Source organism: Rhopilema esculentum, chromosome 12 (assembly GCF_057945365.1).
Source record: "Rhopilema esculentum isolate cy_ngs chromosome 12, ASM5794536v1, whole genome shotgun sequence".
Lineage (NCBI taxonomy): Eukaryota > Metazoa > Cnidaria > Scyphozoa > Rhizostomeae > Rhizostomatidae > Rhopilema > Rhopilema esculentum.
In genome coordinates, this window is record NC_142826.1 from 10,459,138 (window position 1) to 10,484,442 (window position 25,305).

General features: G+C 35.4%; 1 protein-coding gene across 1 annotated transcript; it reads right to left on the reverse strand.

Moving 5' to 3' along the window:
- Positions 1 to 280: 280 nt before the first annotated feature.
- On the reverse strand, positions 281 to 24,619 carry LOC135681281 (tetratricopeptide repeat protein 13). Its single transcript, XM_065195661.2, has 26 exons — positions 24,444 to 24,619; positions 23,537 to 23,568; positions 23,079 to 23,148; positions 22,673 to 22,743; positions 22,336 to 22,407; positions 21,347 to 21,439; positions 20,981 to 21,097; positions 18,663 to 18,776; positions 18,087 to 18,169; positions 16,914 to 16,986; positions 16,323 to 16,391; positions 15,772 to 15,876; positions 15,280 to 15,343; positions 14,931 to 15,049; positions 12,309 to 12,346; positions 11,999 to 12,044; positions 7,774 to 7,901; positions 7,298 to 7,480; positions 5,766 to 5,849; positions 5,051 to 5,126; positions 4,556 to 4,665; positions 4,065 to 4,191; positions 2,927 to 3,006; positions 2,249 to 2,327; positions 1,139 to 1,218; positions 281 to 920 (listed from the first exon to the last, which is right to left on the reverse strand). The coding sequence occupies exons 1-26, from the start codon at positions 24,583 to 24,585 to the stop codon at positions 776 to 778; spliced, it is 2,400 nt and encodes a 799-aa protein (XP_065051733.1). The 5' UTR covers positions 24,586 to 24,619; the 3' UTR covers positions 281 to 775.
- Between the last annotated feature and the right edge of the window lie 686 nt (positions 24,620 to 25,305).

Below are 25,305 nucleotides of genomic sequence, written 5' to 3' on the forward strand. Positions count from 1 at the left end.
ATTAACAGCAACAACACAAAACTATCATTGTTTTATCAATTCTCTTTACAGTTATACAAACAAAAGGTAGAAATAAAGGAATTGATATACAAGAGTTCAACTGCACCAATTCATATTTCCTTAATGATATTTGCAATTAAGTTAATGGATCATACATCTTTGTTCTCATCAGGTTGTAAAGTAAGCTATGAACATCTAAAATCCTCGAAAAGCAAAGCTGAAATCAGATTTTTCCAAAATATAAGCGACGGAGAAGAGCGACATAAGAAAATACACTGTATCAATCAACAGAGTTTCTGATAGCCATTCACAGCAGTACAGAAAATCCAACATTAGAAATTGTCAACTCTTACGAAAATAAGTGAAGGTGTACGTCCTTTTGTTGTAAGTCGCCAGAAAGAATCTCCCACCAATCATGCGAGTTTTAGAAAAATTTTGTTGCAAATATGGGGAAAATCAATGGATTTTGATAAAGAAAAGGGAACCTATATGGCGTTTTGATAAAAAACATTTAAATTCCATGCGAAAGGGTTTTATAAATACTATTGAGTCTCGATAAGGATATTGGCACAAAGGCCGATTGGTACATGATAATTTTCAATTAACCTGGCAAATTGAAACAAGTTCCTTTAAGCAAACAGTAGGATCAGACAATTTAACACAGTTATGAAAAATTGTTACCCATGTAAACAATCATTGTTTTATGGTCTGGACCAAAAGTATTCCTTAAGTGGTTTGGGAGAATGTTTCTCACGAAGTTTTGAGATAACCGTTTCTATGGAAGACGTTTGACATAGCCTTGGACCCTTTTCCTACAAAATTCGTCCTCGGTTACGGAATTCAAAGCCTCTAAGACAGCTCTTGAAGTTGGAAATGTGTCACGAACAGACGGCAAAGACTGGATTTGTTGAATTGGAATGCTGAAAAAAGCAAAAGGAGCTCTGTAAAGTGTTGAAGAGGTAGTAACCTATACAATTATACTCATGAGAAAATCAATCAGCAAAGCAGAGAGAAAATCAATTTCTGAACACAAATGTTTGTTGCCATACACCAAAAACGAATGGGATTAACACAGACAAACTGTCGAGCATACAAAGGTAATGCATGCAAAACCATAAGAAGAAAGTATGAAAGTTACCGGTGCAGCCCAAGCCAAGGTGTGATGCCTTTAATAAATGCGTCTGGCGAACCACTTAGAAGAGCTTCTATATCAGGTTGCTGTCAAAATGTAACGAACAAATCATAATGCGAAAATGCGTGAAAAATATTAGAAACAGACGAAAACAATCAAGTTTCGTTTACATAACAAAAAGAGAAAGGTTACCATCTTTTCTGAACTCGTGTCCCTATCAACGTATCTTTCATGCTAAGAAGTATCACTAAATTGAAGTCAAGGAGTTCATTGAACCTAACAATCGTTTGGATGCAACATTCCTTTCACGATCCAACATTATTCAGGTCTCAACAGTCTCGCCTTAAAAGCGACAATATTTTACAAATAAATCTTGACATTAAGAAGCAGCTCCGTTTTAAGCTCGATTGACAAGCATAGGGTGAAAAGCGTTTGCTATCTACAAAAATGATAGATTATCAAAACACCAAAATGGTGAAGGGCATCAAAAGGGTGACAAATGAAGCAAGCTGTAATTAAACAAAAGCTGGATACAAAACATTTACAGTCAATTCTACAGTTGACTGTTTCATCAATACGCTTTTAAAAGATAGGGTTGCATAATTGACATTTCACAGTTGAAACCAGATCAGAATTAACCCAAATGTGACTGACGGGCACAAATCAATCATGATATTAAAAAGCAGTATTTGTACAATTTCAACCTGTCCTGTTCCTGACTTCATATAGGAATATTAAAAATTCAGTAACTTTAAGCAAAAAATAAACTTCGAAAAAAATGTTGATTCATAACACTGATTCATTAACGAGAAATATCTTTAGCCAGTGAAAAAGTTTCCTTCAGAAAGGAAAACTACCATGATTCTAGTAGTCTCTTAAAATCATTTACTAGAATCTAATATCACCGAAATATTTATGACAAGCGTGGAGTATGGAATATACAATATGCAGTACGTAATATACAGAAAAGACTTATTTATAAATATTATAAAAAAATATTAAAAATATTATATTAAAATATATTATAAATATTATAAAAAAAATTTAAAGCAAGGTGGAGCCTTTGAATAAAGAGTAACAATCAAATTTAGCTGTAATTTTTAAAACAATGCTTACCTTTCCAATAGGGATAGGCCCAGTGACCTCCTGTCCTATCGCTAATAGAAGTCCTAAGGCGACACTGTAAGCCACAGCACTGTTATAAAAAAACAAACATGTAACAAGAGTATTTTAAAGATATACAAGCAAAAAAAACAATAACTAACTTACGGGGATCCTCTAATATAATTAATTTTAGTAAGTCGCTTAGAAAAGGACTTGCCAGAATAGGTTAATCAGAGAGATATGATATTTCTTTTTTTTATTTTAGAATATAAACATATTTCAGGATACATTTTAAGAAAAATATATGTATTTACGATTTAGCCTGTTGTAACATAGTGATTGAGCTCTTTGTTGGTACAACGAAAGAATGACAATGTCATGGTTCGAAAATATCACTCTATTTAAGAGACGTAGCTGTAGCATGCAAAACTTCCTATTGTGTTCTTTCTTTCAAAACTTTGTATGAGACAAAGTTTGATTTTTTGAAATTTTCAAACCTCAAGGGCTCTTGCGCAAGCGGCATGCTTTGCGACAATATTTTCAAAATCGTCTAACATCTCACTGCATGAAAATACAAAATACAATCAATTTATCAAGACAGCTGCCGCCACGCATGTCGGTTGCACAACAGCCTTTAAGCATGGAGTTTTAAATGTTTCTTATTTCAACCTATATAGTGAAAAAGCATACCTGCTGCCTTTAGAAAGTGGTATAAAGTTATAAAAGTAGTACAACATTGTCAAAACTGTGTTTATGTCGCTTGAGGACTCCTTGGGAAAAAACAAACAGAACGTAAATGAGCACAATCAACAACAATCTAACAGCATAGCATAGGTGTAAAAGAAACAGCTATTTTGTGTGCAAAAGTATTTTGACTTAACATGATTTGGAAGTTTTAACTGTTGATGAGCTAACACTAATAAGCTTTACATATTGAGATAATTTGATTTGTATATACATCAGTCTTTTAACAACTAATAATAAAGTCTTGTTGATTGGCCAAATCAAATTCATTCCTCGGTTGAACGGTCGTTATTATTTGGTAAGGCAGATAAGCGCCAAGGCCAAATGAATGGTTAAAATTAATTGAATCGGTGATGTAGAAAATCGTGCAAAATCTTATGAAATAAAAACTAAAGATTTAGTGAGATTTCGCCATTTGTTCCTTGTGTATAACAACATTGCTATGTGTGTGGGCGATGCGGTCAAAGTAGCTGTGAACGGGATTACGTACAGATAAGTTTTCCAAGATGATGCAGCTTCATTCTTAACCTAAACTAATTTCTGTCCTGACAGATGGTGTGTTTTTATCAATATATGGATACTGACATGCCCTTGGATGTAATGAACAGGACTGCTCAAAGGCTGTTAAACTACTCTCTCTGCAGATGTTATCATATTTACATGTCATTTACCTGGAGGTATCGGGTTTTTGAATTGCTTGTATTTGTTAATTATAGGCAATTTATCGAAGGACTTACTTTGATCAAATCCCGATACCTCCAGGGACATGACAGCTAAATATAACAATGGCGATGGCATTAAGTATTAGCTCTGAGCAGCAACTTAGGACCGTCCTGTTCTATTCAATAAAGATTGTAAAGGTCTGCCTATACAATATCCAAAACTTTATGACAGAAAAGTAAAACAGTAATTTACATTCGATGAAAACCGAAAAATGCAAAAACATCTTCAATTGTCCTTCTTGATAACAATAGTGCATAAAAACCATTGCACGTCTTGCTTATCTTGTAAAGATCGTTAAAAAACCTTACATTAGCCAATCTTGCGATTTACATAATGTTTCAAGAAACAAGATGACACTCACTTTGCTACTTCTATGCTTCGAAACATCTTCTGCTAGCTTTCCCCATAAATATTCTAGCTCAGAATGGAACTGGTTGGTTCTGGCGGGTTTTGAAACACTCTCTAACACAAAAGACATTTCATCTTCCCTAAAAAGGTGGAAAATTCAAGTATAAAATATAAATTATATAAGAATTATTAGTTGATAAGAATTTGTTTAGATTAACAAAATCATGGGACCAGAAACCGGAAATTCCATTCTATATACGAAATCCCTACAACTGTTCAAAGTCTGTTCTTCTTCTGTACTGCTCTGCAGTTTACAAAAATTCTTAAATGTTTTAAAATTCATTATACTGTTGAAATATCATGATACTTCTGTATTGCAAGATCCAATAAACTCTGAGATTTTATTAAACTTCAAACCAACAAATTATATTTAAAGTCTTGCTCATTGGCAGATGAAAACCAAATGAACCATTACACAAGTCATTAGGATATAGTTAAGATTACCTTTGGCCAGACAATGTCAGCAAAGCTCCATCTAATTGAGAAGATTTCCTTCTAGTGCTTGGTATTTGCAATGCAACTGCAAAGGCAGCATGAAGAGAAGGCGATGCTTTCTGGTAATAGAAAAGATTGCAAAATAAGCCCTTTTTACTCGTGGTCTTGCCAAGCATTAACACAACTAATTAAGAAAAACTATTCTTTTCTTTCATCCATTTAATTTCCCTGTTTTTACTCAGGTTCTTTAAAACCCAAAGAGATAGAGCATCAGAATAGCAGTGACCTTACTTGGCATAGAACCAAAGCAACGATAAATCTTTTCTTAGCAGAAATCACCTTTTTCAGACAGAACTACTTCTTAGGCTTAACAAAATCGAGGAAAGAACTCCCATAATTATTCCAAAATGATAACAGTTACTAAACTATACAAAGGTGTTTCTTTCTGATGTCAACGCATTGCAACGAAATTGAGAAAAAGACTGTTAATGACCCAGAACGTACCCGTAGCACTGTTACAAACTCTTTAACATCAGAAGCTTTTTGTATTTGCTCTTGAGCTCTCTGAGACAATTTTTGTCTGAAAAACAATCATCCCTTTAAGATTTTGTTCTCGTCAAAGATGTTATCAAGTAAGACGTAACAAACGTGAGTCTTATACAGTTGACCTTACCAGTACCTATTGATAAGAAAAAGTGGGTTTCGTTGGCACTGGCAAAGCAACAGGAAAGCCGTGACTTCACAAGGAAATCATCAAGGCCCAATCTGCGATGCCTTTAACTGAGGTAAATGGCAAGATTCCAATGGTTATGGCACAGTTATACACTTTGGATAGAGATGCCATCGTATGACATTCCAGCAAAAAGGTTACCTTGCTCCCATCTAATGCATTCATGCCTCTTTAGGTCGTCCAGAGGCATAAAATGCGTACGAATTCAAGGCAAAGACCAACAAGGGCAAACAAGGGCCAACAAGCGCCAACAAGCACGGGCAGAGCTATCAATGTGAAGGAATGTGAAATGCACAATGCGAGATAAAAAGATACTCTCGAAAATAGTTATAAAGACATAAAGTGCATTTAACCAAATGTCGATAGAAATAAAAGGCAAAATTGAGGTTATTCAAAACACAGAAGTCATTATCATCTATAATATAAAATACATTGCTACCTTGAAGCCAAAGGTAAACAAAACAGATTTTAATAGAAAAGCGTACTTACATAAAAATATTCTTAATCATCGCCTTTGCGAATTCAAACACTTTTGGAAAATAAGGAACATATCTTGGAATTTGATGATATCCACTATAAATCAATAAAAAGAATTTTTAGCTGAAAAACATAGTAATGAAGATCACTGTCTATCGGTCTGTTATATAGTGCCTGGTGCAATTAAAGGCACTATGTACCGACACGTTTAGATGGCCATTTAAATTTCACATTGGTTGGAGAACACAATAGCCTATTGTTACGTACCCAATCGGCTAATTCTTATTGTTTTCTCGATAATAGACGAGCTGCAAAGCCTATTGTTAACTCTGAACGGTTGACTGACGGGACATAAGCCCAGTTTATACTACAACTTTTGACCTGGATTGAACCTGGGTTGAACCTGGGAAAAAAACCTGGGTTGAACCTGGGTTGAACCTGGGTTAATGTTAACCTGGGTTAGAAAATTTGTAGTGTGAACGCAGCTAACCTGGGTTGAACGAAGGTTAAGCTTGCTCTGGAGGTAGGTTGAACCTAGGTTGACCCCAGGCTAATGATCTTCAAAATGCAGTATAAGCGCAAACCTGGGGTTAAATTCTCATCATTGCCGTCAGCCATCTTGAAAGATGCCAATGAGCGCAATTGGCAATGAAGCGCATGCGTGGCGAAACTGACCTGGGGTCAACCGAACTTTGCATTTACACTATACTGTACTTTGTGGTTAATGCAGTGTAAACGAAAATGGGTTCAACCTGGGTTTAACCCAGGTTAAGGTTAACACAGGTTAAAATTTGTAGTGTAAAAAGGGCTATGGTGTTTTTAAAGACTCGTTGCTAACAATGAGCCATTGTGCTACGCAAGCATCCAAAAATGCATTTTCAGACATTCTTAAAGCAATTTTGGTTAATCTGTAGAAGTTTACTGCCATTGCTTGAATGGAAACTTTGCCGCGCGCAAAAGCTCATTGTCTGTAAGGAAGAGATGTACATGCATTGATGTATAGATCAGAAGGGTTCTAAGTTGCAACTACGAGAATTTTCACATAACAACATCATTCAGGATCAAGCGTTAATTTCGTTATCAAATGCATATTGCAAAATTAGTTGTCATTACTATGGTACAGCTGTATTAATTCTTTCCTATTAATTTTGAATGCCATAGAAATAGAACGTAAAAGAAACAATTCATAGGTATGATTTGTATTCAGTAAATCAAATAGCTGTTGTTCTACATTCAAGCGGGACGAGATGGGGCTATTCAGCCGGGACGGGAAGAGAAACGCGTTTATGCGGGATGAAAGAGATCCTTCTGCGGGAAGGAAGATCTTTTTATGAAGGAGGTGAGAAGTTCCACGCAGGGCGAGCATTGTTTCATGCGGGAGAAGAGGACTTGACACTTTGACATGTTTGACTGGATGTGACATTTATTTTGACTGGATGGATAGTTACTCTAGACTTTAGATTAATGCTCTAAATTTTGCTTCACAATGCAGTATTAGAAAAAGGAATGGTCATAATGAATTGAAAATAATTGATTCAACTTACGCGCTAAAAAGAATGTGGTTTGTCAGTCCGCTTTCGATGACATTTCTTGGGAACAAATCTAGCCATACAACTGGGTACCACATAGACACAAGTTTGCGCCATTTGATAGCAACATCATAGATATCTCTCCAGCTAAATCGCTTGCCCTTCCTACTTCGTAGACTTACTGGCGATTTCCAATACCTAGACGAATTAATCTTTATTAAAAAAAACCAAGCCTTACGCTAACCTTCTTAATGTGACAACTGACAGCAACATTAAAGGGACAACTGAACAATCATTGGAGGGAAATATTGTCAATTTCATGAAAACTATGATATCTAATAGTTCCATTCAAAGTAAAATATGTACAATGCTTAAATATCAGGTGCATTGCCAAAAAATAAACTTTTGAAATTCAGGTGCAACTTAAAAAACACAGGGATTTCCAACAAGATTGACGTGATAAAAAAGAGGTTATTGAAATAAAATCATACATCAAAGCCGTCTGGGCAACATCAAGCACCGCCAGCCCCATTGCTTTGTTTGTGCGCCAATTGGGCATAAACCCATCGCTGTGGTACTGCATCAATTCTTCAAACGCCGAAGACCGACACAGGAGAATCTGAAATATGTAAATAGCAAACAATAAAATAAAAAAAAATAAATGTCCTTCCCAAATACAGGGTTAATCAAATGATTTGTGCGTGACACGATTCTGAAATGCAATACATATGAACGAACGAATGGAAGTCACAATTGATTCATTTCAAAACGTGATTTTCAATATTTTCGATAAATTTAATACAATTGCTTGTGCTTCACTAAATCTCACACAATTGCCGAGTTGAAGCAATCGATTCACATCGAATGAATACCTAAAAACAGTGGACAAGCCCTGCCCTCACTATCGTTATAACCATCAAATGCCACTGGCGGCGACAATTCGGTAAAAAGTGAACTCACTTCAGAAAATGAAAGCAGGTCATCCTTCAGAAAAACCTATTTCGTAACATCTATTTTTACTATTTTGTATTTGTACTATTTGTATATTCCTCCCACACAGAAAATCGAATAAAACGAAACACTATCTTTTAAAACACACTAATTGTGAGAAAAAGCGTTTGCTAGACAAAGGCTGGCCAAGGAATGGTCAAAGGCTAGGATAGTGGCTGAAGAAAGTACATTGTAGATGCCGTTTGTCAGTTTAAGTCATTGCAGAAATAGCCCTTGCAGCTTTAGCAAAGCCTTTGATATAATGATGTACTAGGCACAGCTCCATTGAAAATGTGATAGTATTCTATCGCCCAAAGCCAACAGAAGCAGATTCATTAATTATCGCAGCATATTTCTAGATAAATCTAAAACTGGCACGACACTTCCATTTCATACTTTTAGAAAAGTTGGCTTACTTCTCCCTTCCATCAAGAATTGAAATCATGTAAACATTCAGATCCAAATGATAACCTGTTTTAAAGATAAGGTTATGTGAAAATCACCCCAAATTTCTCAAACGTCTCCATTTTGAATTAATGACAGTGTATGCTTCTTTTGCATTGTGATGGTATCAGTAAGACCATTTGTCCTTTGTCATTATACATCCAACCAAAGCTTTATCCAAGTAATTAGTCTGAACAGTTAAGCACTTTTACATTTCAAAAGTGACCATTCTGGGATAAGATATTGTTTTTTCTCTTCATTTTGTCATCAAAAAAGGCAGGCTACAAAGAAAAATGGGGAATATGGACCAATGTTCTCAATTTTGAACATCTATAACTTTGGAACAGGCAGAACGTTTGAGTTTTCTCTTTTTTGATATATAAAAGAGAAGAGCTGAATTCTGCTGGAAATCTGAAATGACGGGTTTCAAAATCCTTTTGTCTGTCCTAGCTTTTAATGTGAAATTTGACTTCAGCATCCAAAATGGCACCATCTTACTAGAAAACAGCTAAACTCTCTGTAATCTAGTCTGTTTTCTGCTGTTTCGCTGCAAGGCCATAGAGCGAGCGCACGCAAGGCATTCAAACCCACAGCGACTTGACGAAAAGAGATAAATTCATAAGTGGACATTATTTTCTATTTTTTCATAGGGGAAACGAACTCGGGGCGAGCGAAAGCCGTTATATATCATTTCCCTCATAAAACATGTGAATTTAGTCATAGCTTTAAATTAACTAATCAAGTGGAGAAACTTGAGGCGGTACAATATTCTGCTGCATTAGCAGTAACTGGCGCTTGGAAGGGCACAACGCGTGAAAAAATATACGAAGAGCTTGGCTGGGAGTCTCTCGACCTCGGTCGATGGAGTAGACGTCTTGTCCTCTTTTATAAGATTATGAAAAATTTAACTCCGGATTACGCAAGAAATCCTATACCCAAACGCCAGGAGTCAAACCACAGTCTGCGCAGGCAAGCTACAATAGGGCAAATACGTGCGAGAACAAAGAGATCTAAATCAACTTTCTACCCAAACTGCTTGTCGGATTAGGAAAAACTTGACTCTGAAATTTGTGAATCCCGCTCAGTGAATGTTTTCAAGAAACAACTTCTAGGACTCATTCGTCCACCCTCTAAATCGGTCTACGGAATTCATGATCCAAAACTTTTATCTGTTTTAACGCAGCTACGCGTTGGACTAAGTAAGCTAAATTACCACAAATTTAAACATAATTTTAGCGATACTTTTAATCCCCTGTGCCTGATAAATGATGGTATTGAGGAGACGGAGCACTTTTTGCTGCTCTGCAGTGCCTATGACATACACAGACGTGATCTTCTCGACAGCGTTAATACAATATTGCGTCCTCATGGCCTATCTAACCCTCCAAACAAAGAACTATTGCAAATACTCCTTTATGGCCATGGAAAGTTACCTTTTGATTCAAATACAAACATTCTTGATGCAACATTAAAATACATTCAGGCCTCAGAACGGTTCCAATAAGTTATTAACTTTTGCGTGAAAACCTCTCTCGTGTAAATTATTTTTCTTTTGTGTAAATTTTATTCCTTTTACGATTGGAGTGGTGTCGCTCATCATGTCTGGGCGCAAATCTGTTTGATTAGTAAGGAACATAGGTAGACTTGATATCTCATTTTAAAATAGCTTTTTGTGAGTATTTGTCATATCTGCAACGCTATTGGAACGATGGGCGACACCACTCCAATCACTTTTGTTGCTTATTATTGTAATATTTGTGTCTCTATGTTAAGTGTAAGTCTTAGGGTTGTTATGCATTTCCATGCTCCCTAGGCTTTTGTATTGTAATTGATTGTCGTTGTAAATTTTATGAGAATATATAAGAAAAAAGAAAAAAAAGCTGTTTCAGAACAATAGCATGTAAGGTTGAATCTAAACAACCTACGAACAATACTCGTTTTTATCGTGAAACCATTTCAAAATGAAATCTCGAAATGCAGTATAATTACATCTTCCAAACTTTGAAATAAAAGGAACTGTCTAAAAACCTTTAGAAACTTATTTAATCAACCAGCTCACCTGCTTCAACTAAGTTTTAATATAAAGCTAGAGAATTAAATAATAAAGGAATAAAAATCTCTTACATTTAATTTTTGTTGACAAAATAAGGCGTGGCGAAAAAATCTTTGATGGGCTTGACTATTAAACCATGTTATGTCGATCGGGCAATAATATAATAAATTCTAACGACAGTTTTACAGCCAGTTCTAATATTATTCATTAAACTTAAATAAATTTAATTTGCTTGTCAAAAAAGCAGAGCCTAAGGCACCTTTCAAAATGAGATTAATTCTAAATTAATAGTTTCAGTACTGGGAGCCCAATATATAAACAGGGGTTCTTATGAAACTGATGAAATCTTAACGGTTACTTGAAAATTTACAGAACCATTCATTTTTTCTGAACCATCTTTAAAAAATTTTAAAAAAGGACAAGAAGGTACCCGCCTCATGAGAAAAAGGGCCAACATTCGCTTATTATAACTAGGCCTGATGTCACATTCTTTGATGGGCTCATTTATTAAGATTACAAAGAAAGATTAAATTAACAAAACTATATCTGGCTCGCGAATCAATTCATGAATAGGCTGCAATGCATTCCTTCTAATTTGCTAGTTTTCAGCTTATATTTATAAACTTTTATATTCTTCATAAACTCAGAAACCTCTCTAATAGGCTATATTCTGGATAAAAACCTGTCTATTTGGAATAATACTTATGGGCAAAGAAAAGGGCTAATATTCATGTTGTGTACTTTCACTACACTGTAAATAGGAAGTGGCTTGTGTATCGACATCCAAGACTTAATCGCATCGAAAGAAAATTTGGCCAGATGTTTCAAGAAGTCTCACCAACTAGTGAGTTCAAGTCGTTTCAAGTTGCTTCAAGTCGGTATTGCCATTTTCAAGTGGATTCAAGGTAAGCTTGATCAATTGCGGTGAGGTAAGCGTTGTTTTGAATGCAGCAGATGCCTTTATCTTAGCATTCTACGTATTGTTATGGCGTATTATACAAATAACTATTGATCAGCCATTAAAGATGAACTTTTGCGATACAAGTTATAGTGGTGCTTGGCCATAAGTGGTGCTTGGCCCTAATTCTTTCGATGTAGCCTTGTTCAGCAATGCAGCACGTTACAGCATAGTGAAGAAATCCGATCAAGGTAATTTCCACAAAATTAGTTTCTAGAGAGATGTCTTGAGATTTTAAAATGCAAAAGCGATTTAAAACCACAGATCTTACCTTTGCATCATTGGATAATTCTTTGAAATTAATTGTTTCCACATCACTGTAAATGAAAAATCCATAATCTATTTAAAACAAGGTAAAATAGTTTAAAATAAAAGTTGCCATGAATTTTTAAAAACTCTGCTTAGTGACTAGAATTTTTGAATTGATTTCCATTAGCATAATAAACAAGATAAATAACACATTATCACACATGATCATAACACATTAAACCTAATAAGACGCAACAAACAAGAACATCCCTTATGAATCTAAATATGTCAGGTTTATTTCTTGAAAGTAGTAGCCAGCGAATCAAACTCACTTAATCTGGGGCTCAATCCCTGGTTGTTCTGTGTAGTTCTACAAAGAAAATTGTTCACTACTCAGTTTACTGAGTAACTCAATTCTGGTTATTTAATTAACGCTACGTTGATGAGTTCGAATAAGTTCGAAAATAGAATGAGAAAACCAGGAGCGCTGGAACAGAATTGCTTCCCTTACAAATACAGGAAGGGTAATCAAAAACATTATTTTTGTAGTTCTATGGAGTTGTCCCACTCAAATGGAGTCGTTCTTATTTCTTTGAAGGTTTTCTAAAATACTGAATCAGACAAAATGTTGAAAAGAGGCGAGTGCAGAAAGAAAGCTATTCCAATCCCCTTCCTAGCGATAGTCACAGGAGTGCGAATTCAATGCGCACAAGAGTGCAAGCAATTTTTTGTCACGTGACCTGTGCGGAGCCAATTTTTTCAAATCGAGTTTAAAACACCTCTTAATCTATGTACCGTACCGTAGGGTCACTGGCAAGCACGCGTAGCGGGCTTCGTAGGGGAGCTAGTCCTTTCCTAACATACTACTCGAAAGTAATAGAAAATGATATGTCAGCAACAGAAACAATCAAGAGTCGCAATGATAAAAAACGATGTATGAAGGGTGCAAGGTGCTAAAACAATGGGAAGAAGACCAGGTTCCAAAACAAAGGTGGTCAGCAAGTGAACAGAGGTTTAGAAGAGCTTTCCCCTGCTTTTTTGGAGAGAGAAAATGCGTTTTCACAAATAAAAACCATTGCATCTGTCTACTGTTATAAAACAGTTAAAAAACACCAAAAAACAAAAAAATTATCTTTGGGGGTAAGAATAACTTTTTTTAAACTCCTTTCATACACCCAACTTAGGCAGCGTCAGTTGGCGGCTTATCTTTCGAATAACGTTATAACAAAAACATTATAAATTCGTTATAAATTATAAATTATAAGGCGTTATAAATTCATTATATCGAGATCAGAACAAGATTTATTTTTCTATGCAAAATACAAACAGTAGATGGAAACTTTTTATTTTGAATCCAGTTAAAACCACAATTACAAATCTCACTTTTATAAGGTAATTTGTAACTGGCTAGCCTGTTTTTACAAAATAAAATCGTAGTAAAATCACAATCGTAGTAATGAGAAAAGAAAGAAAAATTTTAAAGGGGGAGTAGCTCTAGATCAGTGCACGTTTTGTTTCTACAGCAGAATATATAGTATGTGGTGCGAATGGAGATGCTTGCAAGTTTGGAGATGAGATAGCGTTTCTGTTGATGATCAATGGACAAAAGAGTCATACATGTCCATGAATGAGCTGCAAGAGTTGCCAAAAATACCAAGTGACCTGATAGAAAGATCGACAAATGAAACTGACCTAAACCGATGTTTTAAGTCAGATATGAGGGTGGCATATTTCTCTGACTTTCTGACAGTATTGTTGATCTCCAATCAGGGCGTTGTTGATCTCCAGTTATGATAGAAGGGGAAAGAAAGCCTGGTAAATCTGCGTAGAGAGAAGACCTATTTATTGCTTGGAAGGAAGTGGCTAGATAGTTCGATGCAGAATCATGACGCCAAGTATAGCGGCCTTGGTCAAGGTACATTTTGCATCCAGCAACAACAACGTGTTTCTGGAAGAAGACAGAATTCACAATCAGATGTTTGACTAAGGTTCCATTTCAGCAGATTTTTACGAGTTGGAAGAGTGTTGCTAAGATACTTGATGGTAAAGTGAAAGATGTTACTAGGCAAATTGCTCTGTGTACTTGACCAAATACCGTTCAGCTTTTACAATGAATGTTTCAGTAGAAAGGTAATTGCAGCTACTTGAGATGGTAAGTTTTGAGAGACGTTCTTTGTCGTCTGATTTGACAGCCTTTAGTACCTCTTTAGTATTACGATAGATTTCGTACTGTAGATTCGTGCCATGACTGGTATTTTTCCATAGGGTTTGAATGTCAAAGTTTGGAGAGGGTTTTAGGGCATTGCGACAGGCAGTTTAGCATTGCATGGCAGAATTGTATGACAGAAGGAAGAATAATTATAATAACGATAATAATAGTTTACTGTCATCATCATAGAATTTGTTTCAACAGGAGATAGCAAAACTTCTGGTGGTCCCTTAAGTCATTTGATTGCTGCTATTTTCTTTTAAAACAAAATAAATTATGATGATGCAAATTGTACCCGGCTTTTTAAGATTGCTTCAAAATGTCATCATTGATCTTGGAAATCATATTCACAGACAGACAAAACATAGGCCTAGATAACGGATATTGTTGTAATTTGCAACATTGTTAGTGTTGCAAATTAAAATGCTCTATATCCTATGTTTGTCTTTGTTGTTAGCATTTGTATCAAATATTTGGACGAAGAACTGTTAAGAACATGTGGAATAAAGTATATAGAATAATGAGACCCATTATATATTGTGGAACTAGCCCATTCATACATTTGTTTGTTGATAAGGGGGCCTGGAAGTCTACTTTTCTGAAGCCGACAAGAAATGCATTACTTTAAAAGAATTGCCTTCAGGCACAATTTTTGAACCTGAATACATAGCAAAAAGGTGAGCGTCAGATGCTTTGTTAAGCTAAAACCATAAAAGTCTTTTAATCATAAAAGTCATAGTCAAACCTTTCCACTCCAAGGAAGATTTTTAACCCACGTCTCCCGCAGATTATCTGCAATATCTTCGTCAAACCTGTATTCGTGAAGTGGAGTGTCCAGGTGGGAATGCAAGTAGCGGGAAAACTCTGCAAAAAAGACGCGAAGAAAATTCAGCGATGCAGGCCTATTACGTCTACATTTGTAACAACAAAACCTCGCACTTTCAAAAGTAATGGCGGGAATGGAACAACGGAGGAATTGGAAATGTAACTGGAGATCAATTTATAAATAAAACTTTCACAGCCAATTATTATTAGTAAATACCAGCGTTGAGGGCTCTAGAATTTTCTAAAAGAAGTTTTCACATTAGCATTACCTCGCAAATAAAAAGACTGACTATATTCAGGAACAAATGTTGAGCCTTGATTTGACACCATAACCTGCAACAAAAAGCAAAAACTCTTGCTTTCTTTACAAACTCTAAATATAAAAGAAAACATTTGACGATTAAATAAAAAATATCGTTCTCAATTTGCATACTTTTGCAATAACATAGAATTTATTCACTGCAGAAAAAGCCTTACGGAATAGACACTATGGAAGGCCACGAAGTCTCCTCCGTAAGGTCGGTTATAAGAACCTTAGAGCTTTTGAGGAACCTGTCACGAAATATTTTGAAAACAAAGTTGCTCGGTATACCGATTCATGAGAAAATCCCTTTCTTGAAAACGATGCATTTTCAAGTGATATTTTTCCTACAGATACACCCTTAAGATTGAAACTCTGAGACATTTACAAATTTTCAAATGTAGAAAGGTAAAATCTTAGAAAAGTTGCTAATTTTCGTTAACTTCCAGCTTTTACTTACTTGTGTAGATTCTTTAACACTCTCGTAAAATCTTCCAATGGTAGCAAGCCCAAGTGCTTTCATGTACTGACACCCATACTGACTTGGATCCAACTGGTAACAGGTCTGAAGAAGACATTTCAAACATCATCATCGGATACGCAACATCATCAAATCAACTGCAAATCTCTGGCAAAACTTTCGATCCCCGAGACAACGAAATCCAGGCAAGGGTTGATAAAGAGGATCGATAAAAATAACTAATTCTAGGATATAAAGGATTTGCTGATATGTTGAATAACCTTAAGACTTAGAACCTGATGATGTAGCTGACAACGTGCTTGACTGCACTTTGCTAGGTTTTCTGCGATCAAAATAAGTAACTTAGATCAACTTGCAAATATTTTATAAGATGAGATCTCATCTGTTACGCTCAAGCAAGCCGTCCAGTTGGAACATAGCGTAAATTTTCTTAATATGATTGGCAATTGAGTTAAACTACAGAAGAACAAGAAATCGTGATAAATTCCATCAGGATTGATATTAACAGAAAATTTCTGATCTCTACTTACACTATAGTCTTCAATTGCTTCATGCACCCGTCCAGATGAAAAATGGACATGTCCTCTTATCATTAGAGCCTTAAAGTGAACCAATAGCTGGGTGAAAATTTGGAAAAAATCTCCACGCGAGAAATAAATCCTGATTGTATTTAAAAGCAGAAACGTTCCGTTTGAATTCTAGGCTTGAATACTAGTAATCAGTACCAATCAGAATATGGAACGCTTTGTGTTGACCAAAAGCTAACCAAATGTATATTCTATGTTGGCACTATTCTCTAAAATGATGTCACAGAAAAAATAAATTATTAGGAATTAACGAAATACCGCAATCAAAACAAACTCCACCCCACATTTATTGAGAACAGTTTCGAAGACTGAACAAGTAGTCAAAGAAGTCGTGTGCTTGATGGCAACTTAGACTTCTATGACACGGACATTCGCTTGTTTCTCCATGAAACTATATGAAACAGTTTGCCAGGATCACAATTATTTTCTTTGATCAAAAATTTCACTTAACCATTGCAGTCCTTTGGTTTTCTTTCCGCAATTTTAACCTTCTCAATTTCATGGCAAGATAAGTCACGGGGACAAATGACCTACCTTGAGGTCCCTCCTATCCAATTTCAGTGCCGAATTTACATACTGTAAAGCGAGTTTGTCGTCACCAAGTTCCCTAAAATAACAGACGTCCAAATTAGATAACTACTTTTGCTTAAGTTGGAGATAAGTTCCATCTATAGATTAGATTAGTTACAGATTGGATACAAAACACAATATCAAAGTGTGTTGCTGCTTGCTAAATCTCTTTGGAAATGCATCTTGCGCAGCAATTCAATAGCATCAATACTGATAGAAGATTTTCCTCAAAAAATTAGGCTCCTCAGGGAGAAAAGTGTTACTGTCTTGTACTTGCTACTACTACAGAAGATGATTGGCTGGGTTTGCCACCCAAATCGCATTCCATAGCGCGAAATACATCGCTGCAACATTCTCTCTGACAACCCGGGGCTGTGCTGTGACTGAAGCACCATAATAGAATGATGTCTGGTCGATCTTTCATCGAAACGGAGCTCAACACAACAAAGAAATTATGTTTTGATTGTGGCAAAGTCAGCGCTGCAACTTGAGTTAGCGAGGTTTCCAGGGTTCGTTTTTGAGTAAAACCACAGCTTTAGCTCTGATCAACTTGTATCAAATAGTGATGTTTTTTGAGCCCAAATGAAAAATCCATACCTCACCAAAACATACCTTAATTGCATTGGTTTTGATGGGGGAAAGCACACAGATAAAAAAGTTTTAAAACAAACACGATGTCTGAAAGGATTTCAAAACATTGAAAAGATTTTTATGCTAAAGAAAGCAAGAGAGTAGAGATAATTATCTGAAAAACTATATGGTTCGTTCATTAGAAGAGACAACTTTTTATGAATTAAGTTAACCATAATGGCAGACGGAATTTATGGTTTGAGCTATTTCATACATGAGAGTACCCTTTTAAACTTGACAACACCCAGAGGAAGGAAGGAGAGGCACTCGGGTGTTCATGATGGCGCCTTTTCTCCGATGGGAAAGGTTCAAAGGACATGGGTGAACAATTCGAAATATGAAGGGTTCGAAATATGAAGGGTTCGAGTTATCGAAGATTGCGGTTATTGAGGGTTAGAAATATATAAGGGCTCAATTCATCGAAAATTCGATAGAAATCATTTTCGATGAAAATTAGGAAATCATAGCAAAGGTTAAACAAGCAAAATAATATATCGCACGACTTACTTGAAAGCATCTCCAATGGCTTTCAGGGCGTCTGAGTTTTCCGGCTGAATCTCTAGACAATCTTGCAAGGCAGCTATACCATCCTAAAGAAAATTTGTTAGCAACGAGTTAGTTCAACATGCTATTAGTATTACCTGCAGCCTTTACAACACTTCATGTTGTTGCGCTGTCAATGGCCATCAATATTGAAGATCACGTACTGCCTTTCTTTGCTGTCTGTTTTATTATTACAGATCTATATAAGCAACACGTAATTGTGAAATTTGCATTCAAACGTAAGGAGTTCTTGACGCGGTATCAAATCAACGCAGCAAACTTATTGTATCTGCATTATTACATTCATATCTGCCTTACTACAACGAACATTTACTCTTGTTTTGACAAAACCTTTATTTCAAATATACGATTATGGCAATAACTACTTTCAAAAATTACTGTAACATATAAACGAGAGAGCTGAGAAAAGACATCTGTAAAAAGATATACTAATCAAAGTTAATAATGATCCTGTTAATCTCCTGTATAGCTGCATTGAAGCTTGCACTACCAGAGAAAAGATAAGATTGAATCACGCACCTTCAACATTCCTAAAGCAATGAATGATTCACCCAAGCACTGATGTACAACAGGGTGGTTTCCAGCTTCATACTTCAATGCAGTCTTCAGGTACTGCATTGCGTTCCAATAAATCTGTGGAAATTCCAGAAACAAACAGTAAAAATCTGTGTATCTTCACAAGAGATTATTGTAAATGTTATTTCGTATTAATGTTCAGCTAGAGATAAATGGTCTTCTTGTCAGGGGATAAGGAAATTCTTTTAAAGAATATTTGTTGCACTAGGGAATTGTCCTTACTGTGATGCAACAGAGAATAATCAAGAGAATAATCAATAAACAAGGGGGCACGCATGCTCCGTTAAACACAATGAATGAGGTTGAAAATAAGTAGCAATTAGGTTTAAACACACAAACAAGCAGTCAACGGAGATAATTAAAATTCATTTTCAACAAATATTCATCAAAAGTGCACCCACTACTGGGGACTTATGAGCCCACTGCAAGGGAATTCACGGGGCCTACTTAACAATTGTACCACTACATTGAATGGTAAATATCCCCTGCATTTTACTTAACGTAACAACTAGATGTCGCGAGAAAGAAGGAGCGATATCTTGCGGACACAGAAGTAAATTCCACCCATCGATGATCGGAGTACAAAACCTTTTTGAAACCAAAGGGCAACAAAGAAAATTCGCGTTGTAGATTTATAATAAAAAGTTCCATTCTGATTGTGTTGCTCTTGTCTGTTTTTGGGGGACCTCTTTATTTGCAGGAGAGGATTTCGTTAAAAAGACAAAAAAGTCAGCCGTTTACGCAGTTTCGTGTAAAACTCTATTAGTAGAGTGCATACGCCAGCGATTAGTTGACAGAATACCATCTTAGATCTAACATCATATCCCAGTCCAATTGTGTGAATTCAGCGGTAACACCATCTTGCCAAATTTGATGGAAAAATTAGAGTCTGTTCATAATAGGCTGCTCTAGCTGTGACGGGGACTCGAAGAGGGACGTCGCAGGAGAGGTTGTACATAGAGATGGGTTGGGAGTCACTGTGTAACCGATGATGGAGTAGACGGTTTATCCTGAGTTACAAATGATAAATAGCTTTATGCCTGATGATTTCATTGCTACTGTTTGATTTTAAAATATTTGTTCCAAAGTCGGGTTTCCTAATTCGATCAAAGTCCCCGCGCCGCGCCCGTCAATTCAGTGCCATAGAGATCTCCGTAATCAGTACTTGTACATTGATGAATATCGTCATACTACCGTGCCACGCCAAATAGGAGAGCTACTGCATCTAGAAAACTTTATAATTAGCCAGTTTTCACTGAAAGCGCTTTTCTCGGCCCACGAAACTAGGAAAGCGTGTAACTTATCAAAAAGAATCTGCAACGTGTATCTTACTTACCTCTTTCAAATCAACATTTCTATTTCAGAGCAATAAAGGGACAGACAGGCAGTTGATAAGGGTCTTTAATCAGGGGAAATTTTCCTCAATTATTCCACCTCTGTACTTAGCCATTCATATTTACAACAGACCCAATCTTACAATTCCAGGAGTCACAGTAGTCTCTTCGCAGTTAGGACTTCATTGAAGAATACCGGCAAAGGCACATAAATTCAAACGAGCTAAGTCCAGAAATTAGAAATGCAGATTCCTTTGCTATATTCTAAAAAGATCCGCTGTCAAAAACCCGCTCCCCTCATATTTTCAATCGGTCTCTGGAATTCATTACCAAATAGGACTGTCTTGTCTTACTCAACTAAGGGTTGGTCTAAGAAAATTTAACAAATTTAAGCATAATTTTAAGGATACTTTATACCTAATGTGCCCTACTAACGATGGCTTTGGGACTTTGGGGCACTTTCTGTTTCCTTGCCCTTCCTTTGAGACTCAGGTAAAAATCAGCACCATATAAATCAAACAGCCACCTAGTTAATATTAAGGTTGTAATTCTTTCATAGCTCTTTAAATTTGCAGCGCGACCCTTGAAGGTATTGTTAAAATATCCTAGATGCTAAAAGACATGCGATGATGGCAAGCATGCGGTAATCGGCCAGGTTAGGTCATCCTTTTACTGAAGATTTAAGAGTCTGCCCTCAAAAGAAGTAAAGGTCTCTTATGATGACTTCTGGATCAAGTCATAGAATGGAGGATTCTTATTGCAATCAAAGCAATTTCGTATGAGTATATCGGTATCAATATATATCGCGTTTAATACTAGGCTCGGTTCGGCGAAACTATCAGGTTATAAATGCAATGATCAGACTCAGTTCAATACCCAGGATAAGCATTAAAAGTGAATGATGAATTGCAAAGACATCCCACTTACAGCATTTTTGAAAGCAATGATTCCTGCCATTACATGAGCGTGTCCGTCGGGCTGGATATCAATCACAGCTTTCGAAGTTTCAAACGACTTCTTCAGATCACCAGATCGAAACTGAACCTGCATGAGAGATGAGAAAAAATTAAATCTATCAAACAGAAAGATCTTCTTATGGGCTACCATTTGAAGCAAGCATCACTTCTAGAAAGATATTTGATAAGCGTAAGAAATTTGTGAGCAAATTGAAAAAAAATGCAGCATCAACTAATAACATGTCTACAGCTTCATCAACATTGAATACTTTCTTAAAATACTGCTTGCTTTAATCAAACAAAGCAGTGATATAATTTATCCAAAAATTCAACTTACTTCTGCCATTGCCTGTAAACATAAAACATGACCAGGTTTCATCTGCAGAGCCCTCTCTATATTTCTCATTGCCTCTTCAGTGCTTTTATTTATCTAAAGATATATCAATGATATTACAGAATCAGTCCAGTACAGATTGCATAATTTGTAAAAAAAATATAAGAAAGTGAAATCTAGGTGCAATGCAAATAGAGAAATAGATTAACAAAAGAAACTACTTCAAAGGTTGTCATTCAGGGACGCCTGCACAAGATTAAGGCAGGAGGGGCAGTGTTGGTGCTGATGGCAAATTGTATAATTTTCCTACTAACATGAAAAGGGGGGTTGAGATAATAAAATATTAATGGATATGTGCCACCCATACAGCTGAGCTTTTTACCATAAAAGATTCTTCTAAACATAGAGAAAAAGTTGATGAAATTAAATGGGTATTTGGTTTTATGAAAATCATGGCTGTTATAAATGGGCTGGTTGTAAAATTTTGATATTGCCCATTTTGATACCGTTTCATCTTCCTGAGGCTCCTGAGTTAATTCTGAGGGAAGAAGACATTTGTTTATCTACTTTTATCTTTGATGCTCTCCTTTCGTGGCCCACCTTGTCACAGATAAACTTGTCAACCTTTGCCTTTCTTGCTGGTGTTATCATCATTTTAATATTTTCTAATAGAAATTGATTTAACGCGATGGCCAAAGTGGACATCAATTATCGATAAGATTCTATAACCTTTTCATAGAAGTCCTATATTTCAGAGCACTTCTTGCCCCCTCTGACCCTCTTCAGAGTGGGCAGTTGCCCCCTCTGCCCCTCTTCAGAGTGGGCAGTTGCCCCTCCAGCCCTCCAGTGTAGGCACCCCTGATGTCATTGGATATGCAAATAATTCTTCTGAAATGTGGCTCAATTTTTATTGACAAAGCTTCAAGTTATGTTGAACTAATGATGGTAAATTCAAATTGAAAGAAATAAAAATGAAACACTCAATTACATACCATTGTTGCTTTTCTTGCTAATGAAACTGCTTTTCCAAGATGAGCCAACCACAAAATATCACTTGATTCATTCTATCAAGAGAATGTGTCAGAGAAATTTAACTGAAATCTCCACTAATTGTGATATTTTAATGAAAAGCAGGAGCAAACAAAAAAGCAGATATTAAGTTCAATAATTAAATTTGATTGATTTAATAAAACAAATATGGTCCAAGGATTGTTATTTTTTCCACTTTTTGTCTTTTATTTCAAGCATTGTGTGTTTTACAAAAAATACCCTTTATAGAAAAAACATCCACTAATCAAATGTCAGTTAAAGTTAAATTTAATAGCTTACCTCTAGAATTTCATCAAAAGTTTCCAGTGCATCAGCATAATTGCACTTTTCTAATTCTTTGAACCCTTTAACTAGAAAATATTCTGTCCTTCAGCAAAAGGTTTGAAGAAACCAAAGAAACTGATAAATAAATTGCTAATTGAATAATAAAAGCATGTTTTATGTGAAGTTGTCATTTTTCAGTGTGTTAAAAAAAGCTTAATTTTGACAAATAAACCAACACAATTGATTTTCTTCTTTTCTTCATTCTTCTAGATGTAGTCTATTCAGAGAAAATATATTTGAACCAGCATGAAGCAACATACAGAAGTCAATGAAATAATTTATAGCAAAATGTAGATTTGATAGAAAACAGACACCTTAATTTACCAATTTCAAAATGAAAAATTATACATGTGCTACAAACCAAATTTATTTTCAAGTTCTTTACTAGTAATGAGCCACTTTTGCTTTTGTTCATTAAAAAGAACAGTAGGCTAAAAAGAAAATGATTCATAATAGGTATAAATAAAAGCAATCAAAACAAATTATAGTTAAGAAAATTAATATCATGAAAACTTTATCTGCATTTTCAATATAATATCCTTTCACTAAAAATGTGATCATCAGATTCCTGTTGAAGGACAATAAATTATATCCTTCATCATGATGACATTTTGTTAAATTTTTAGCATTTTTATTTATGATAATTATTTAGTCAAAATGAATAGATTACTTTGTTTGTAGCTAGTGTAGTTTATTTGCAAATCAGATGAAAGTTGTCGAGACAGCAGAATATTGCAACAAAATCAAAACATGATATATTTTTCACAAAGCAGATACTTGATTAATTATCATTAGATTTGATGAATATGAAATACTCACAACTCTTTCAACATCCATTTGAATTTCACAACCTAGATTTAAAAAAATTATTACATTAATGAAACCATATTCAGTTGTTGGAAATATTAGACACAAATACCAAAACTGAGATAAAATTAAATTCCAAAAAAAGATAAGTGATATGTCTTTTGAACATTCTTAAATTTAAGAAAGTCATTTGTAAATGCAGAGTTTTCTCTAAGAACCTCTATGTATTAGTCTTCAATAAAGAAAACATTCATAATCTTTAATTGTGATTAAAGTAATAACCTATTATTTCAAATCAAGTTGTGTCTTGCTTTCTGTGCCAGTGCTCATTGCAAAAAAGACAGATTTCCCTTTAACAAAGTATGAACTATGTGATGCCTATGAAATCACCAGGGCACAAAAGACTACTAAGAATGGTCCCCTTAGAAGGAGAAGGTTTAGTGATGGTTGCATTCACAAACAGCACTTCTTTGTCCCAGATAATTTGCATTTTATGATATTGAGGTCACAGGATAAGTCCTCAAATGTATTTTTTTCTCATTTCTTTGAACCTTCCAAAAAAGAATGCAGTCAGAATTTTCTAATGATGTTGGTGTCATACAAAATATATTAATTTAAGGCGCTTTTACGTGATAAAAATTTCTATAGATGTGAGTGAGGCTGATTTGATCTTTGAGAAAGGTTGGATCATTGTTTTCACACATACAGTTGGAAAAGCCGTTGTTTCCCATCGTCTAAGATCATTAAGATAATCAACAAAGTTAAAGTAGCACAACCGTGTTTTCTCTTAACTACTAATTATAGTCTAGTTTAGATATCAGGCAGAAACAATTACTAATAGATCCGAACGACAAACCAAATCAAGGGGGGACGGACGAGGGTGGCTGTAGAAAAAGAGCAATCAGTAAGAGTGTGTCACCTGAAAATTCAGATTTTCCAATTGGGTTGTTCTCACCAGATTCTGCTTTTTGCAAAAGATGACAAAGTACATATAAGACCAATAAAAAGTGCATTTTCTTCAGCATGTTCGTGCTACGACAGCGACTTCTAGTGACCGCCATTATAGGCCAGTTTATATCAAATCGAGGCGGGGCGCTGGCAGGAGTGACACCCCTTGATTTATGACCAGTTCGAGTTTCTTATTTTTTATTAAAAAAAAATTGCTATCCAACTCAGAGAAATAAATTTGCTACCATTTTCTCAACTGAACCTATCAATTACGGTCATCAGTACAGTAAAATACAATTATTTAGGGGAATCAGTAAAAATAATTGGTACCTAAATATTAATTTTTAACATGTTATGGACACACTTCGAAACTTCATTGCATAATTTTCTTTATTTACTCTCTTTGTCTTAATTTTCTGAGATTGATCCGGAAACTGAGCTTTCAAATGTGGGGTTAGTTACCAGAAATTTCACATCAAGTTATCAGTTGATTTGCCACGTGTTTTTACACTTTGAGAATTTTAGAAACACCGTAGCTATTCTTATTGATTTAAAAGCACGCCGAAATTTAATGTCAAAACGAAGCAAAATTGCAAAACAATTTAAATCGATTTTGATATACTTTCTATTTTGAATAGAAATCATAAGTTTTCGGGCATGAGGTTACTATAGCTTATATCACCAATTTTTGTGAAAAATGGCTGTAATTTGTTTAATGGCTTGATTTCCCAAGCTTTATTTTCTTTTTTTCTAAGCTATAGTAGCCTCATACATACTATTTCTACATATACTATATCCGTTTATATTCCGATTTTGCTTGAAGCCTGTCTTTT